This window comes from Dreissena polymorpha, chromosome 9, assembly GCF_020536995.1.
Source record: "Dreissena polymorpha isolate Duluth1 chromosome 9, UMN_Dpol_1.0, whole genome shotgun sequence".
Taxonomy (NCBI): domain Eukaryota; kingdom Metazoa; phylum Mollusca; class Bivalvia; order Myida; family Dreissenidae; genus Dreissena; species Dreissena polymorpha.
Window position 1 is genome coordinate 18,690,625 of NC_068363.1, and position 18,693 is coordinate 18,709,317.

Below are 18,693 nucleotides of genomic sequence, written 5' to 3' on the forward strand. Positions count from 1 at the left end.
ATGCTGATTGGAATGTGAAATATTTTGATTGTTACATCTCTGCATAAAATAAGATTCGTTAAACGTCAACATATATTTGTATGCTGTTGCACTCAAATGTGATTGCATTTGGCATCAAAATTGGGGTGATCAATTGCACAAATCTTCAAATTCAATGCCACCAAATACCGGTCAACCATTTCAATGAATGCGTTAGGCTTATACAAAAAAATTCTTAAGTGATTTTAAATGTTGGAAAGATGATAGCAATTCTTGATTTTGATGATTGCAAATATTAAACACCATGATGACACTTCCTTTCCAAAGATGTTGTATATATTTATATTCTGTTTACTCCATAAAGTAACACAGAAGTAGTTAGACATGCTACAATGCAATAAGTAGTGTGGGGTTTAGCGCTCTATAACCGGTTTAAACCCCCAATGCTTTGCATTGACCGTTGCAAGGCGGTGACCCCAGCTTCATTCTTATATGTGTTTATGTTGTTTTGTATTGTGCTGTTTTGTACTGTTTGGGCAATCGGTCACTTGCCTTAAATAAAGGACCAACTAATTGTTTATAATAAGAATTAAATACTGATCCAGCAGCTGGAGTTTCACTTCTTTATATTGAAGGGAAATTGATTTGGTTTGTTTGTTCGTTGAAACATAACTCAAAATTTAATAATCATAGTCTTATTTGTTTTTTAAATTCGCTGAAACATATAATCATTTATTAGTTCAATTTATATCCTAAATACTAAACCAAGTGCATTAATAAGGAAATGTTTCATAAAAATACGAAATAAAAATATACTCCGCCTATTGTTATTGAATATTCCATATACATACCCAAACTCCGCGCAGAGAGTTGACTGGAACCAGCATAGCATTGTATGTGAGAGCAAGGAACGACAACTCTGCGTGGAGATTGATACATACCATAGAAAATTACAATCTTTTGCACGACGGTTACATTACATTCACCTCTGTGCTCATTCTATAGATGGTGACGTCACTACGTTATTGTCAGTAAGACCGGTGTGTGTACACAATGCCTCTGTGCTGGGTTCAGAACGGACTATTTTTATGAAAGCGTCTCATTCATGTCAAGATCATTCCAAGCATTAATCATTGAAGTTACAGTATACTAAAAAATCTCTTGCACAACGGTTACATTACATTCACTGCATTAAAGAAAACCATCTCAAACCATAATATCTTATATAAGTATTCATTCATTATTATAAAATTGATGTTGTTTTTTTATGTTAACAAATCTACATACATACATACGTCGAAGCAATGCCTAACGTCACTCAATAAAAATTATGTCCAATTGTTTACATTTGTTAAGTGCGTGGAATGATTCGATCTGCGTAAATGGGCAATACAATAGTTCCAAATAGTTGCATTAAAACTCGCAAGTTTTTGCACGATGTATCGTACATTTAAAATTCCTATTTCATTATTTTACGCCTCTTATCCTAAATTATCCAAATCAAATATACTTTGAATGCGTTTGTTCGGTTTTGCCCAGTTTCTGGGCATTATGGCATGCTGGGCCTTTCGCTGAGTTGTATGTGAGAGCAAGGAACGACAACTCTGCGTGGAGATTGACAAAATTGTGTCGTGTTCTGAGAAAACTGGGCAAAATGCATGTGCGTAAAGTGTTGTCCCAAATTGCCTGTGCAGTCCGCACAGGCTAATCAGGGACGACACTTTCCGCCTAAACTTGATTTTCGGTAAGGAGGGACTTCCTTGAAACTAAAAATACCATTAAATCGGAAAGTGTCGTCCCTGATTAGCCTATGCGGACTGCACAGGCTAAACTGGGACGACACTTTACGCACATGCATTAAGCCCAGTTTTCTCAGAACGCGGCTCAATTAGTCAAACACCAAAGTTGGTTACACAATACTATAATTGTGATTGTTTATTTTCGTCTAATTCCAAGATTTGTACAATATAAATTTTATCAGAGAAATCATAGCCTATGCTCTACATCATATGCATAGTTGTATATACTATACAGCAAACAAACTGTACGTCACTGACGGCCAAACGAACGTGATATACCGTTGTGGATATGACGTGGACACCTGCGTTCAGTACCATGAAGACCCAGATGCCCATCTGATGGACATTAAACTTCTTGGAGATTTTCTCTACTACTCTGCTTGGAACAAACTGTCGGTTATATTTTCGTTTAATATCCAATAATTACTTTAATGTTCTGTCTAAAAAACAGCGTCCGTGATGAGCCGTTTTAGGTGAACGTACTATTCAGACGATTTGCCAAATGTTCAGATATTGCCAAAGTAAACATCGCTAAATAGTGACAGAGTGCCTTACATGTATTTCTAATTGCATAACCTGTGCATATAGTGCTAAAAAGTCGTGCCTTTCAATAGTTTACTTCTATGCATGCACATGTGTTCCGTTTTAGATACATCACAAAGTTACATAAGGCCAACAATAACGATGTTGCGAGTTTTGCTAGTCATCCAGAGTTGGGAAAACTTGATGCCATTGAGATATATAGTTCATTTCTAGTGCCTGTTAATGGTAATTATATATTTCGTTTGCCTTTTGTTGTTGTTTTGTTTCGTAAATTGTCATTTAGGTATTGTTTTTACAGGCTCGAATGTTGTTGTCGTAATGTAGTCTTTATTTTTCTTTGTCTATGGACATCAGAATTTGTAAATGTGTTTCTCGTGAATTTATATTTGTGATAAATTTAAACATAGCTTTGAGTCTATTAATTTTTATGTTAAAACCCCATTCATTTATACGATTAGTAAGTGAAAATAAATACTATACATATTTAATATAACAAGGATCATTTTTTGCTAAATAAGTATTTTAATAGTCATAGATTTCATATCTGAACACAAACTATGTCATTTATTTTAAACAATCAATTATTTTCATGAAATGATTTTATGTTAAAAAAATAAAGTCGAGACAGGCTGCAGTAGTAACAACGGGCGGGGAGCATGCAGCACGTTCTGTCACCCGACTCCTGGAGGCTACACATGCGGTTGCCCGGATGGAGAACAGCTGCTTTATGACGGAAAGACCTGCCCTAGTGGTGTGTGAAAGTATTCAGTATAACAGAATATTTTTAAAATACGTAATTTACGTCCATAACATTTAATGATAATTAATATATAACAAATAAGTATACATTCAATAGTAATGTTGACGTTTCGATGGATGAGAACTGTTTTATGTTTGTAGGAACTACAGCAGTGACAACTACGTCAACTACGATAACTACCACTCTACCACTGACAACTTCTAGTCCTACCACTGTACTATCGACAACTACTCAACTTACCACTGTACCATCGACAACTACTAGACCTTCCACTGTACCACCGACAACTACTCAACTTACCACTGTACCACCGATAACTACTAGACCTACAACTGTTCCACTGAAAACTACGTCGACTACTAGACCTACCACAATACCACCGACAACTACTAAACGAACAACTGTTCCACCGACAACTTCGTCAACTAGTAGACCTACAACCATACTTCCTACAACAACTGGGCCTGCTACTGAACGCCCTAACACTACAACATCTTCTGAACCTACCGATGTTCAACCGACAACTGCAACAACTTCTAGACATACCACATCGAATACTGAAACAGTGTTAACCATTTCTAAATCAACAATCGGCTTGGAAAAGTCAAACAAAGCAGACGAATTGGAGAACAACATACCAGAACATTCTTCTCCTAAGGCTCAGTTCATTGGAGCTGCTGTCGGTAGCGCCCTCGGGATCATCGCAATTGCTGTCTTTGTTCGCACTGTCTACACATGGTATGTCATGAGCATTTATGTTCATTTATTAAAATGCAAGAAATTAAGAAAATGTACGTTTTCGAGAATTGCATATCAATGCACAGACTATTGTCAACTTAGACGCGTATGTACTAAAGTGAAATAAAATGTAATTATTTTATCATCAATACGTTATACTAGAACATTCAACATTTTGTGATACAACAGCTCTTATTTCCTTCACGTCGTTAAAATGGTTGTGTGGGGAATACAGTCTTCAAATTTCAAAATTAATTATTTCAGATTTGTAATTTAATTCTTATATCAAATCTTTTTGATAGGTTGAGGTGCAAAGTGAGATGGCAGATATGGCGAAACAACTACAGGGAATGGCAAGATTCGAGAACCAATCTCGCTTCCGATGAATATCAAAGTGATCAAAGTAGCTTCGAGGTAAAAACGTGTTTCCTCTAAAAGCTTGACTGTTCTGTTTTCGGTGATAGGATCATCACTTGACATTTAGGCATATCAGTTACAGTATAAAATTTTGCTATGAAGTGAGACGTGTGCCATCTTATTTACATATACGTAATGCAGTTAACATTTCAAAAGTTATATCAAATATAATATTTTTACATGAAAAAAAAATGTTGATATTAAAGATGCATCTAATTAAAATGTGCCATCCGACACTTGCGTAAAATAAAAATAGACAATTGCTTCACTGAACAACTGTATACCGGGGTAGCTGTGATTCATTATATGAATAAGGTTTATTAAAATACATTCTCTGCTTGTGGACAAAAATTACAAGCTTGCGACTAGACCCTTTACAATATAATGCATTTGTAGAATATTTTTTCTTCACAAGTTAAAGATATTTTCTTTAACAACTGCAAATTATTTGTCTGTATTTTTTACAAGTGGGGAGGAATTTCCTTATATATGTCATTGAGAAATCGATATAATACAGATACTTTGGTCCGAGAACTTCATTCAGTCAAAGTTAATTACCAAGTTCTACTCTAACTGCATCAAATAAAAACGCAAGTATATATTTTACATGAGTGCATAGACTACAAACTAGCGATATATATCACACAAAAACAACGTTAATATTCCTGACTGGAGACTCTGACGCACATAAAGCTCGCAGGTGGATTGGCGGACATGCAGAGTGACTACGACAGCGAAGCGAATCGGAGCTCGTATGTTTAATGACATTTTAAAAGAAACTCAAACTGTGCCGAGCCAAGTTATAACTCATTATTGAAAAACTTATTTAGACACAGTGATCTTTAGTGTCAACATATTCATTAAAAATTCGATTCTACTCAAATACTTCGACATCGTTCTCGAGCCCGCGACTTTAGTAGACCAAGTACTTGGTGTCTTTGGTGAAGATTTCGGGGACGCTTCAATTTGTCCGTACGCCCGTTCTTACTGAATTCTTACCGGATCCATTTGTTGTTTAGCATTCTTGATACCTGATTTTTGAAAGAAAGTTTGACTTAGATTATAAAGCAAGATTTGGACTCGAGTCCGATAGACAAATGTACAACGCTTAGATTGTATCGAATTTCTTTGGACCATGGCCAGTTGATGATATTATATACCGAAAGTACTCTTTGATTTCATTAAATGCAATATACAAATCTCACATATTATGAAGCTCCGGCATTTGTTCATATATGAACTCAGATGCTCCAAGTATTCAGTTGTATATTTATATGCACAAAAAATTTCTATATGTATGTACAAAAATGATGAAAGAATTCCATTGTATATTTATGTACACGAATGCTCAAAATATTTAGTTGTTTATTTATGTTCACAAAGCCAATTGTATATTTAGGTACACAAATACAGCTTTATATGTATGTACTCAGAGACAGATGTATATTTTATGTACCCAAAGACATTTGTAAGTTTGCATACACAAAGACACTGGTATATTGATGTACACAAATAAAGTTGTATGTTTACCTTCAAAAAGACTGTTGTATATGTATGTCCACGAAGACAGTCAGTGTATTTTGTGCACACTAACAGTTTGTGTATTTATGTGCATACAGACAGTTGGTGTATTTATGTGCACACAAGCAGTTGGGTGTATTTATGTGCACACAAGCAGTTGGTGTATTTATGTGCACACAAGCAGTTGGTGTATTTATGTGCACACAAACTGTTTGTGTATTTATGTGCATACAGACAATTGGTGTATTTATGTGCACACAAACAGTTTGTGTATTTATGCGCATACAGACAGTTGGTGTATTTATGTGCACACACACATGTGGTGTATTTATGTCAATAAATGTAAATACTCTGTGAAGCGCATATTGCAAATATTGTAAAGGGTTTTCAGTCAATAGTTTCATGTTTATATAACATTGTATACACTGCTTCTACCTGTATTTATACAATAATATTTTACATTATAGTAAGGTTATTCAAGTTGATCTATTATAGTGATGTCCAGATTTATGCTTAGTTCAACTATCCAATAAGCAGTGTCCCTTTCTATCAGTTTATATAACAAGAAAATATAACATGATCGCATATTAGATGTTTTAACATCAAAATATAGAACTTTTATTTTAATAGTTTGTGATGTGTGGCTTTTTTGTGAGATAGGCTTTCATATTTTTCTTTTTGACACTTTTGAAATAAAATAACATAACTCAAGACATACCTTCGAATTGTTAAATCAGAAAACAATTTAAATTACACTACAAATCACATTGTATTCAATGAAAACGAATGATAGCTAAATTATTTGATAACATGCATACTGTCATATTTATACTGTTTTTGTACGCCTATTACACTCAAGTTTTGTATTATATTATAGCATGCATATATTCACGTTTTCATTGTTAATATTGATGTTTGTACTACCTTAGTTATCATATTGTATTATAATTGATCACTTGATGTGCCATGACAAGAGTATTTTCTGTAAATGACTTCTGAAAGTTACATTCTTTGGAGAATCTTACTTTCGGTAAATGACTTCTGATAGTTACATACTTTGGAGATTTTTACTTTTGGTAAATGACTTCTGAAAGTTACATTCTTTGGAGAATCTTACTTTCGGTAAATGACCTCTGAAAGTTACATACTTTGGAGATTCTTACTGGCGGTAAATGACTTCTGAAAGTTACATACTTTGGAGATTCTTACTTTCGGTAAATGACTTCTGAAAGTTACATACTTTGGAGAATCTTACTTTCTGTAAATGACTTCTGAAAATTACATACTTTAGAGAATCTTACTTTCTGTAAATGATTTTTGAAAGTTACATACTTTGGAGAATCGGACTTTCTGTAAATGACTTCTGAAAGTTACATTCTTTTGAGAATCGGACTTTCTGTAAATGACTTCTGAAAGTTACATACTTTGGAGAATCTTACTTTCTGTTGAAATATGTTTTCATATTAAAAAATGATCTTTTTCTACATTTATGACTTGCATTATAAGCGTTTTGAGCAAAACATATGATCATGTTGATGAATCACTTATTATCGGAATTACTATATTATTATATTTTATATTCAAATATACTCGTATGAATGTACAGTATTGTTCTTTCACATTGTCAGTGTATTGTTTTTCTCTTTCTCTTTTATGTCACATTTACTGTTTATATTCAGGAAAAGGAAAACAAGAGGGCCAAGATGGCCCTAGTTCGCTCACCTGAGAGGAGTCGGTTCATTCAATCTTTGCCAAATGTCAAACTTGACCTAGATATTGTCCAGACAAACATCCTGGTCAAGTTACATCATTATTTCATCTGCGAGTCATGATCAATATACCTATGAAGTTTCATGATCCTAGGCGTAAGCATTCTTGAGTTATCATCCAGAAACCATTTTTCTAAGTTGAGTCACCGTGACCTTGACAGCCATTGTGTGAATACGTTATTTGGCACTGTGACCTTGACCTTTGACCTAGTGACCTGATGATCAATAGGGGTCATCTGCGAGTCATGATCAATATACCTATGAAGTTTCATGAACCTAGGCATAAGCGTTCTTGAGTTATCATCCAGAAACCATTTTACTATTTCAGGTCACCGTGACCTTGACCTTTGACCTAGTGACCTGAAAATCAATAGGGGTCATCTGCGAGTCATGATCATTGTACCTATGAAGTTTCATGATCCTAGGCATAAACGTTCTTGAGTAATCATCCAGAAACAATTTTACTATTTCAGGTCACCCCGACCTTGACCTTTGACCTAGTGACCTGAAAATCAATAGGGGTCATCTTCGAGTCATGATCAATGCACCTATGAAGTTTCATGATCCAAGGCATAAGCGTTCTAGAGTTATCATCTGGAAACCATTTTACTATTTTGGGTCACCGTGACCTTAACCTTTGACCTAGTGACCTGAAAATCAATAGGGGTTATCTGCGAGTCATGATCAATGTAGCTATGAAGTTTCATGATCCTAGGCCTAAGCGTTCTTGAGTTATCATTCGGAAACCATTTTTCTGCTTTGGGTCACCGTGACCTTGAGCTTTGACCTAGTGACCTGAAAACAATAGGGGTCATCTGCGAGTCATGATCAATTTATCTATGAAGTTTCATGATCCTAGGCATAAGTGTTCTTGAGTTATCATCCGGAAACCATTTTACTATTTCGGGTCATCGTGACCTTGACCTTTGACCTAAAAATCAATAGGAATCATCTGCGAGTCATGATCAATGTACCTATGAAGTTTCATGATCCTTGGCATAAGCGCTCTTGAGTTATCATCCGGAAACCATCTGGTGGACGGACGGACCGACTTGAGCAAAACAATATACCCCCTTCAAAAGGGGGGGGGGGGGTGGGGCATAATGAGAAAACTGCCCCCCTCCCAGCAGCCATGTTATTCAACTGACCGGAACCATTTTTGAACTCAACTCTTGTATCAAGGAAACAAATGTTCTGAGCAAATTTCATGAAAATTGGGCCATAAATGTGACTTATGTTCATGTTCACATGTTTTTACTATATACATATAGAGAAAAATGCCCCACCCACTGGCAGCCATGTTTTTACACCAATCCCGACCATTTTCAAACTCGTCCGAGATATCAATAAAACCAATGTTTTGACCAACTTTCATGATTGGGCAAAAATTGTGACTTCTAGTGTTTACAAGGTTTCTCTATAGCCAAATAAGGAAAACTGCCCCGCCCACTGGCGGCCATGTTTTTCAATACACAGGAATCACTTTTGAACTCAATCAAGATATCACTAAGACAAACATTTTGACAAAGTTACATGAAGATTGAACATAAAATGTGACTTCTACAGTGTTTACAAGGTTTTTCTTTTTTTTTACCTAGTGACCTAGTTTTTGACCTGGCACAACCCAGTTTTGAACTCGGCCGAGATTTTATTGGGGCAAAGCTTTTGACCAAGTTTCATGAAGATGAGACAAGAAATGTGGCCTCTAGAGTGTTTACGAGCAAATGTTTACGGACAGACGGACGGATGGACATACGACGGACAAAGACCGGTCAGAAAAGCTCACTTGAGCAATCAGGTGAGCTAAAAATAGAGAAAGATCAAACATATAGCATATCTTTTCACTACTTCATTGTCAGATGTCCCATGTTGTGTGATGTATCATTTTTATTTTCTATTATATAAGATTATTATTTCCATATATTCACTTAATCACCTATAATATTTGAAATAATAAAAACGCCTCCCTATTACACGAGTACAAAGCTTACATTTAAGCATGTTGATGGACTTAAAATGAATACATGTGTAGGCATTCGTGCAAGACAAATGAGAAAGTGATAAGTCAGCTGGATGAAACTTCACAGGTGTATTGAGTCTTGTGTTTTTTTAAATACACTATATATATTAGTTTTTTAACAATAAATATGTAATTATAAATAATAATATAGTCACTGTTTTAGTCAGATATCATGTATGTATACGTTTAAGTATTAATACAAAATAAAATTATAGTCAAATATACTATGTTTTAAAATTGTGTTGTAAAGTGTAATACGCATACATTGTTGTTTAAGCGGTACTATTTTACTACATTACATGAATATAACTCAATGTATTGTAAAACACAAAGTTGCAAATTAGTTTTAAACTTACCAGCCAATATTACAATAAATATATATTTGGAGGTAAAAAATCTCGACTTAAGACTTTTTTTTTTACTGTAAATTTTATTATGTTGCAACTGATATTGTTAGGCCAAAAAAAATTACTATTGCCTTCTGGTCAAGGACGCTCCTTAGTCATGCCTCAGCTGACTGGTGAGTGGTGACACAATATGAGAAGTTGACTGTACAGATACATAAAACTGACATTTCATCTAATGCCATCCGTTAAACCTGCTGACATCAATTGGGATCAATTACTGTGTACGCTATCGAGAAGATTGATCACTTTCGCCGACAAACTAGCTTTTTATAAAGTTTTATTATAATTCAAAAGACAACATAAACAATCATTTAAGAACACTAAACATTATGCTAGTCATTAACAAATTACACAAAAATATTGCCATAACACTCATATCTGTCCCTTCACATTTGTAACTAAAGAATTTTAAGGTTTGTAAATATATCCATAACAATTTAAAGACATCATCATCAGAACAATAAAACAACCTAAGACATTTTGCCCCACTATTCTATGAAATACTGCAATGTATGTTTCACCTAATTTAATGACAATGAAGACATGTTTGAAGCTGAAATTCTGTATCTGTAGATGTTCGATAGATAGTTATATGCAAAATTAAATCTGAATATTTGTGTCTTGTTCTGAGAAAACTGCACTTTAATGCTTGTGCGTAAAGTGCCGTCCCAGATTAGCCTGTGCAGTCCGCACAGGGACGACACTTTCCGCTTTTATGGTATTTTTAGTTTGAAGGAAGTCCCTTCTTACCGAAAATGAAGTTCAAGCGGAAAATGTCGTCCCTGATTAGCCTGTGCAGACTACACAGGCTAATCTGGGACGGCACTTTACGCACATGCATTATGCCCAGTTTTGTCAGAACAAGACACATTAAGGTTATAGCCAGAAACATCCTCATGTCACAATAGTACAAGTTCATCATTTTACTTGTTAATTTATTTAACTATTCTTGATCAAAATTTGTGAGCATAAACTGTTTTCCTATTTTTAGTAACAGACACGCTCACCTTTATCCGACTGGCCCCTGGTCCGATCCCAAGGTCAGTCTGCATGTATGGTAACTACAAACCATATGGCAGCACAATAACTTGAAGCAAAATCAGGTGATAGAGCGCGTTTATGAACAGAAATTGTAATATTGACTGACCCGACTGGCAACAAATGCAAAACCCAGATAGGTCTGTATTGAAACAAAATTACAGCAAACTACCACAATGCAAACTAGTTATTGAAAAAAAAGTTTCCATTTTTCGGTACAGTAACCTTGGCCACATCGGCCCATAAATGCAAGCCCATGCTAGATCAGCATGTAAGCTACCTACACAAAAGTTCTTAAAAATATCTCCATCCTTACTGAAGTTGTATAAGACAATAATCTTAAAATATTTTTAGCCAAAGCGACCATTAATAGTGCGTTAAAAAAAATCATTTGTAAACAAGCAACTTTCTAGGACTAAGTGTCAAAAAATGTATTAAATTAAAATATTAAAAAGATCAAAATATCAAGAACTAAAAAACTAAACAAGAGGGCCAAGATGGCCCTAGTTTGCTCACCTGAGAGGAGTCGGTTCATTCAATCTTTGCCAAATGTCAAACTTGACCTAGATATTGTCCAGACAAACATCCTGGTCAAGTTACATCATTATTTCATCTGCGAGTCATGATCAATATACCTATGAAGTTTCATGATCCTAGGCGTAAGCATTCTTGAGTTATCATCCAGAAACCATTTTTCCAAGTTGAGTCACCGTGACCTTGACAGCCATTGTGTGAATACGTTATTTAGCACTGTGGCCTTGATCTTTGACCTAGTGACCTGATAATCAATAGGGGTCATCTGCTAGTCATGATCAATATACCTATGAAGTTTCATGAACCTAGGCATAAGCGTTCTTGAGTTATCATCCAGAAACCATTTTACTATTTCAGGTCACAGAGACCTTGACCTTTGACCTAGTGACCTGAAAATCAATAGGGGTCATCTGCGAGTCATGTTCATTGTACCTATGAAGTTTCATGATCCTAGGCATAAACCTTCTTGAGTTATCATCTGGAAACCATTTTACTATTTCTGGTCACCGTGACCTTGACCTAGTGACCTGAAAATCAATAGGGGTCATCTACAAGTCATGATCAATGTACCTATGAAGTTTCATGATCCTACCCCTAAGCATTCTTGAGTAATCATCCAGAAACCATTTTACTATTTTGGGTCATCGTGACCTTGACCTTTGACCTAGTGACCTGAAAATCAATAGGGGTCATCCACGAATTATGATCAATATACCTATGAAGTTTCATGATCCTAGGCATAAGCGTTCTTGAGTTATCATCCAGAAACCATTTTACTATTTTGGGTCACCGTGACCTTGACCTTTGACCTAGTGACCTGAAAATCAATAGGGGTTATCTGCAAGTCATGATCAATGTAGCTATGAAGTTTTATGATCCTAGGCATAAGCGTTCTTGAGTTATCATCCTGAAATCATTTTACTGCTTTGGGTCACCGTGACCTTGACCTTTGACCTAGTGACCTGAAAATCAATAGGCGTCATCTGCGAGTCATGATCCATGCATCTATGAAGTTTCATGATCCTTGGCATAAGTGTTCTTGAGTTATCATCCGGAAACCATTTTACTCTTTCGGGTCATCGTGACCTTGACCTTTGACCTAAAAATCAATAGGAGTCATCTGCGAGTCATGATTAATGTACCTGTGAAGTTTCATGATCCTTGGCATAAGCCCTCATGAGTTATCATCCGGAAACCATCTGGTGGACGGACGGACCGACATGAGCAAAACAATATACTCCCTCTTCTTCGAAAGGGGGGGGGGCATAATGAGAAAACTGCTCCCCTACCAGCAGCCATGTTATTCATCTGACCGTAACCATTTTTGAACTCAAATCTCGTATGAAGGAAACAAATGTTCTCAGCAAATTTCATGAAAATTGGGCCAAAAACGTAACTTCTACTGTGTTCACGTTTTCACTATATACATATAGAGAAAAATGCCCCCACTGGCGGCCATGTTTTTTCACCAATCCCAACCATTTTCAAACTCGTCCGAGATATCAATAAAACCAATGTTTTGACCAACTTCATGATGATTGGGCAAAAATTGTGACTTCTAGAGTGTTTACAAGGTTTCTCTATAGCCAAATAGGGAAAACTGCCACTATATACATATAGAGAAAAATGCCCCGCCCACTGGCGGCCATGTTTTTTCACCGATCTCGACCATTTTCGAACTCGTCCGAGACATCAATTGAACCAATGTTTTGACCAACTTTCATGATGATTGGGCAAAAATTGTGACTTCTAGAGTGTTTACAAGGTTTCTCTATAGCCAAATAAGGAAAACTGCCCCGCCCACTGGCGGCCATGTTTTTCAACGAATCAGAACCACTTTTGAACTCAACCAAGATATCATTTGGACAAACATTTTGACAAAGTTACATGAAGATTGGGCATGAAATGTGACTTCTACAGTGTTTACAAAGTTTTTCTTTTTTTTAACCTAGTGACCTAGTTTTTGACCCGGCACAACCCAGTTTCGAACTCGGTCGAGATTTCGTTGGGACAAAGCTTCTGACCAAGTTTCATGAATATAGGTTAAGAAATGTGGCCTCTAGTGTTTACAAGCAAATGTTTACGGACGGACGGACGAACATACGACGGACAAAGACCGGTCACAAAAGCTCACCTGAGCAATATGGTGAGCTAAATAACTAAAATAAACAAGAGCACCAACGCTCAGCTTCAGGTGCAGTTTTTAATAAATGAAAGCTTGTCAGAAGATATTTTTTATATATATTAAAGGTCACAATAAATTGACCTTTGATCTAGTGACCCAAAAAATGGGTGTGGCGTGTAGATCTCATAAAGGTGCAGCTACATATGAAGTGTGGAAACACTTTGATTTTAGAGCCAATGTTAAGGTTTTAGAACTACGCGAACGGCGGACGAGCTGGCGATGACAATACCTCAGGTTTTCTCTGAAAACAGCCGAGCTAATAAAAAGAAGACCTTCAATGTTCTTGTCCTATCGGAGTGGCAGAATACCTGTTTCCTTGCCTAAGCCTATATTTTGGTTGACAGGGACTGTCAGATTACCGTTAATGTTGAGCCCTTCAACTTACCTAAATTTTACATTGCTTTTCAAACCCTAAACAATTTTACAAGTACAAAATGGGTCATTATCCTGCTAAAAAGCTAGTCCCAGTTATAGGTATTGGTCAGTGAATATTCATTAACACCCAGAACACATATGTAAAGTTTAATTTTAATAGCTGTATGTCTTGAAATATGGAGTAGTTGTACACAAACATTAACCAGAATTGTTTACATACCAAACGACAATTACTTCTGCTAAAATGCAGGTTAGGGTATGAAACTTGGTCAGTGACGTACAATATTACCAAAAAAATCTTTAAAGTGTCAAATTAATACCTCTTTCCCACATTAGAAGCAACGTGCAAATGGCTTTGCAAACAGCATAAAACCATAACAGCCTGCGAGTAACTCTCAGTCTGTTCAGGTTTTATGCTGTTTGCTGCTCCTCAGTATCAAAGGGTTGGAAATGAAGCCTTTAAAACTTGAATTAAGTAAGAACGGTCTTTAAATAAATTTAACTTTCTATGGGAATGCAAATGCTTACAAATGCGTATCTAAATGGTAAAGGGATACATACAGAAGACACAGTGATGTGGAGATATTGCAGGTTTATCTTATGAAGAGCTTTACATGGACAATGACACCAGCAAATGGGTAAATAGTGTAGCTAAGACTATTCCGTAAATGGTCAAGATAAAAGTATAAACCCGTAACAATTTATTAAAACTGCATGAACCTTAATAAATGACCTGTATCGTGTGCAAATGGATTGCAGTGTTAGATTGCCTTTGTTTTTTGTGTGAAAAATCTTTAATTTCACATAAACTTTTTTTAAAGAAAGACGATCAGAACACTTATTATAATTAAGATTTCATAACAGAAACCATCAGACATAAATATAAAAAAAAATAAAGAGTATTAAAACAAATAGACTAACGTGTAGAAACAGAGATAATGTATGTCTGCGTCTATTTATGTAATGTCAAACATGATTGTGCCCATAGTTTCTATTGAACTGTTACAATCTTAACCCAATGGCATGTGTATTAAGCCATAACATATGACAGAAACCACATCATTTGAAGTTGAACTGCACTTTGAGGAGGTATTTCATCCTGATCTGCCTGGTGTCATACACTATGAACTCATTGTAGTTGAGTGTGTACCCACTGGGGTTCTTCACTCCCGTGTTCTTGGGCTTACCCCAGGGCACTAAGGCTCCTTCAGGCCTAAAAAGAGGAAATGGATGACATGCTCATATATGATATGATGTTAATGAAATTATAGTTGTTTATTCAACTCATACAGAAGGCTGTTAATTTTATTAAGGGATTGATTTTTCTGAACTCAGCTGAGATGTTAATACATAACTTCAGACAACCAACATACTTTGACATGTTTACATATCAACAGCTGCATAGAAAAATTAGTAATAATGCCCTTATACATACAAAGAAGTATCAACATTATTAAAAAATATATATATAAATCTAGGTATCTTAGCAATAATGGAAATACTTTTCTATAGCAATCAGTTAATCATTCTTAATAATAGAACCTATAAGATAAAACAATTATCAAACTTACAACTTAAAACACAGAGTGCAGACACAAAATCCATTATTGTAACTTATTTAATAAATATCACATACGTTTTAGTGGTGTGGCTAGGGTCTGGTCCGATGCTTCCTGCTCCCTTCACACTGTGCTTCCCAGCAGGCAACTTGTGAGCGCTGTAATCCGCCGCCAGCAGGTCATTTGTGTTGCCAAGGGCAACCTGGAAGACAAATAGAGATTATTACATATTGATTTAGCCAGGCAAATAGTAGCAAATCAAGATAAATTTCTCTTTATACAAAACTAATTATACTATTCTGTTCATCCCACTATTTCGATGATGTTCATCCTTCCTTTTAAATACTAAACCCTTCATAAATACCCAATAAAAGACCTTTACAACATAAACTGTCAAAACAAACACCAAAACGGACGCAATTGTACTGAACATGTATGTGCATAGATTCCCATTCAACATGTGGAAATATATCTATGATTATCTCAAGGGGCGTTATTTTCAATGTAATTGTAAAGATTGTGATAAAATATAATCTATGGTTGACAAATTAACATGTGTGACATATAAACCATAAACGCCCTAATATAAAACAAGTTTATACCAATGTTTAACCTGCACAATTTTGCCAGAAAGTAAAATGGTCAGTTTAGTATTAATTTTCAAGTGAAAATCTTGCCTAATAATAACAACTGAAATGTTTTTGATAACAAAATATTAAGGACTTAAAGAGTCTACATAATAGTATCAAAGCAATAATTATCTCACAGTTTCATCTTATTCATGCACTCACAGTTTTATCATATTCAAATGAACAAGAGCACATCAAAAATAAACTTACATCACACAGTAACAGTAGTCCAACATTTTTGGTTTTTGTAGCGAAGCAGTAATTGGCACTTTTGCTGGACATATCCGCAAAGTACACTCCTTTCCCGAACTGTTAACATAGAATTTTTAAATGTATACAGGTGTATTTGGTTACTCAAAAAATGTATGACCAGTTAAGATAACCACCTTTTAAGTATAAACATCAATAAAATTCAAGCGCTTAGTTCATAGATTTTTGTATTTTGGACACATGTAATTAAATTAATAAGCTAACAAATATGTAATGTTTTTAATAGTACACTCAATCTTGTGCTTGCGACCACTTGAATGAAAGGGACTTTTGTCTTATGCGACCACTTTGAATCCCGCCCGAGCGTTTTTACTATATTTTCATATTGTATAAGCGACTTATGTCTTAAATGACCAGCGACCGTTGATTTTAGTGTATTTTGATGTCCAAGTCTTGAATTAAGCGACCACTTTGAGGTAAAAGTGTTAAATCTGTTGACCGTTCAGGGACAAATCAGTAATTATTGTTTATCTAAGCCGATAAAATGAACGATTACACCTTTGTTTTGATTTCGTGTTAATGCTGACTGTGCATCAATTTTGGTGTTGAATAATACAGTGAGGTATTGCCAACAGTCTACGGGTTAAAGAGTTTACTATCTGTGACGTAAAGTGACAAACTTGATCGCGAATTTTATTACAGGAACAATGCGCCGACGCCAGAAACATTTTCAAGGTGTTCTCGAGAAGTGTGAAAAATAAACTAATAATCTGTAACACGTGTCGAAATCCGTTCATTAAACAAGAGCACCGCATAACGGGTGCCACACTCTGCTGCGGGTGCAGTTTTGAATAAATGAAAGCTTGTCAGAATTTTTTTTTTATTTTTAGAGGTCACAGTGACCTTGACATTTGACCTAGTGACCCAAAAATGGGTGTGCGGGTAGAACTCATCAAGGTGCAGCTACATATGAAGTTTGAAAGTTGTAGGTTGAAGCACTTTGATTTTAGAGCAAATGTTTAAAACCTTAACAAAATGTTAAGGTTTTAGCACGACACGGACGGCGAGCTGGCTACGACAATACCTTGGGTTTTCTCCGAAAACAGCCGAGCTAAAAATTGTATTTGTTATTATGCTAATTAGTTTGTGTTAGCAAATTTTCCAATCAGGCCTGTTTATTTAGTTTATTTAGTGACCCATATTTGAACTTGACCTACATATTATCTAGACACAACTTCTGACCAAATTTGGTGAAGATCAGATGAAAACTACTTCAATTAGAGGGCGGACAGCATGCTAAATGCTTGAAATGCACTAAGTGACCTCGTTCTCTAGTTTTTGACCCAGCATGACCCATATTTGAACTTGACCTAGATATTGTCTAGACACAACTTCTGACCAAGTATGGTGATTATCGGATGAAAACTACTTCTATTACAGAGCGGACACCATGCTAAATGCTTGAAATGCATTAAGTGACCCCGTGACCGGGTTTTTGACCCCGCATGATCCATATTCAAACTTGACCTAGATATAGTCCAGATACAACTTCTGACCAAGTTTGGTGAAGATCGGATAAATAATACTTCAATTAGAGAGCGGACACCATGCTAAATGCTTGAAATGCACTAAGTGACCATGTGACCTAGTTTTTGATCCCGCATGACCCATATTCGAACTTGACCTAGATATTGTCTAGATAAAACTTCTGACCAAGTTTGGTGAAAAAAGGTCGGATAAAAACTATTTGAATTAGAGAGCGGACACTGCTGTGGGCGCCGCCCACCCGCCACCAAGGTGAAACTATAATATGTCTCTTTTTTTTTAAACGGGCGTATAAAAATGTGTCCCAGCAATGGAAGCTGCTGCTAAATGTCACTGCCCATGGACAGACAATACCTGGAATGTGAACAATAAATCAACTAGGCCAACATTTGCAGCACATCCATCCTTCGAGAGAACACCTTTAATGTATAGAAAAATGTGAGATTCCTACCATGTATCCTGTGACGGGAGCCTCTGGGGGCGCTATCCTCAGTCCCTGGCTGAGAATCCCCACCCAGTTGGTGAGCCGGGAGCCATGCCATAGCAGCAGCCTACAACACAAGGACATAAAATGAGACAATGGTCAGAGCCGGGGGCCATGCCATAGCAGCAGCCTAAAACACAATGGCAAACAATGATACAACTGTCTGGCATTCAGTAAACTA

General features: G+C 36.0%; 2 protein-coding genes across 6 annotated transcripts in view; one reads left to right on the plus strand and one right to left on the minus strand.

The window, feature by feature from the left end:
* The first annotated feature begins 2,250 nt into the window (after window positions 1-2,250).
* Window positions 2,251-4,254, plus strand: LOC127845893 (salivary glue protein Sgs-3-like). Its single transcript, XM_052377070.1, has 4 exons — window positions 2,251-2,546; window positions 2,941-3,072; window positions 3,222-3,819; window positions 4,122-4,254. The coding sequence occupies exons 1-4, from the start codon at window positions 2,402-2,404 to the stop codon at window positions 4,252-4,254; spliced, it is 1,008 nt and encodes a 335-aa protein (XP_052233030.1). The 5' UTR covers window positions 2,251-2,401.
* Window positions 4,255-10,219: 5,965 nt separating this feature from the next.
* LOC127844571 (poly [ADP-ribose] polymerase 2-like) overlaps window positions 10,220-18,693 on the minus strand; it is a 42,150-nt gene continuing 33,676 nt past the window's right edge. The window contains exons 14-18 of one of the 5 annotated variants that reach the window (XR_008032819.1): window positions 18,480-18,579; window positions 16,484-16,582; window positions 15,722-15,846; window positions 12,467-15,298; window positions 10,220-12,038 (exon numbers count right to left, since the gene is read on the minus strand). Coding sequence is in view for 1 of the 5 variants with exons in the window: in XM_052374929.1 (XP_052230889.1) it covers window positions 15,145-15,298; window positions 15,722-15,846; window positions 16,484-16,582; window positions 18,480-18,579 (478 nt within the window). In the remaining 4 variants the exon portion in view is untranslated. Of the gene's footprint in view, window positions 15,299-15,721; window positions 15,847-16,483; window positions 16,583-18,479; window positions 18,580-18,693 lie in introns of all 5 variants that reach the window. The other 4 variants (XR_008032818.1, XR_008032817.1, XR_008032816.1 and 1 more) reach the window with 4 other exon arrangements.

Excerpts from the sequence above, each read along its gene's own strand:
- LOC127845893 (XM_052377070.1), top strand. The coding sequence starts at position 2,402 with ATGCATGCACATGTGTTCCGTTTTAGATACATCACAAAGTTACATAAG. Across the intron at positions 3,073-3,221 it reads CGGAAAGACCTGCCCTAGTG|GAACTACAGCAGTGACAACT; the intron begins GTGTGTGAAAGT and ends TTATGTTTGTAG. Across the intron at positions 3,820-4,121 it reads GTTCGCACTGTCTACACATG|GTTGAGGTGCAAAGTGAGAT; the intron begins GTATGTCATGAG and ends TCTTTTTGATAG.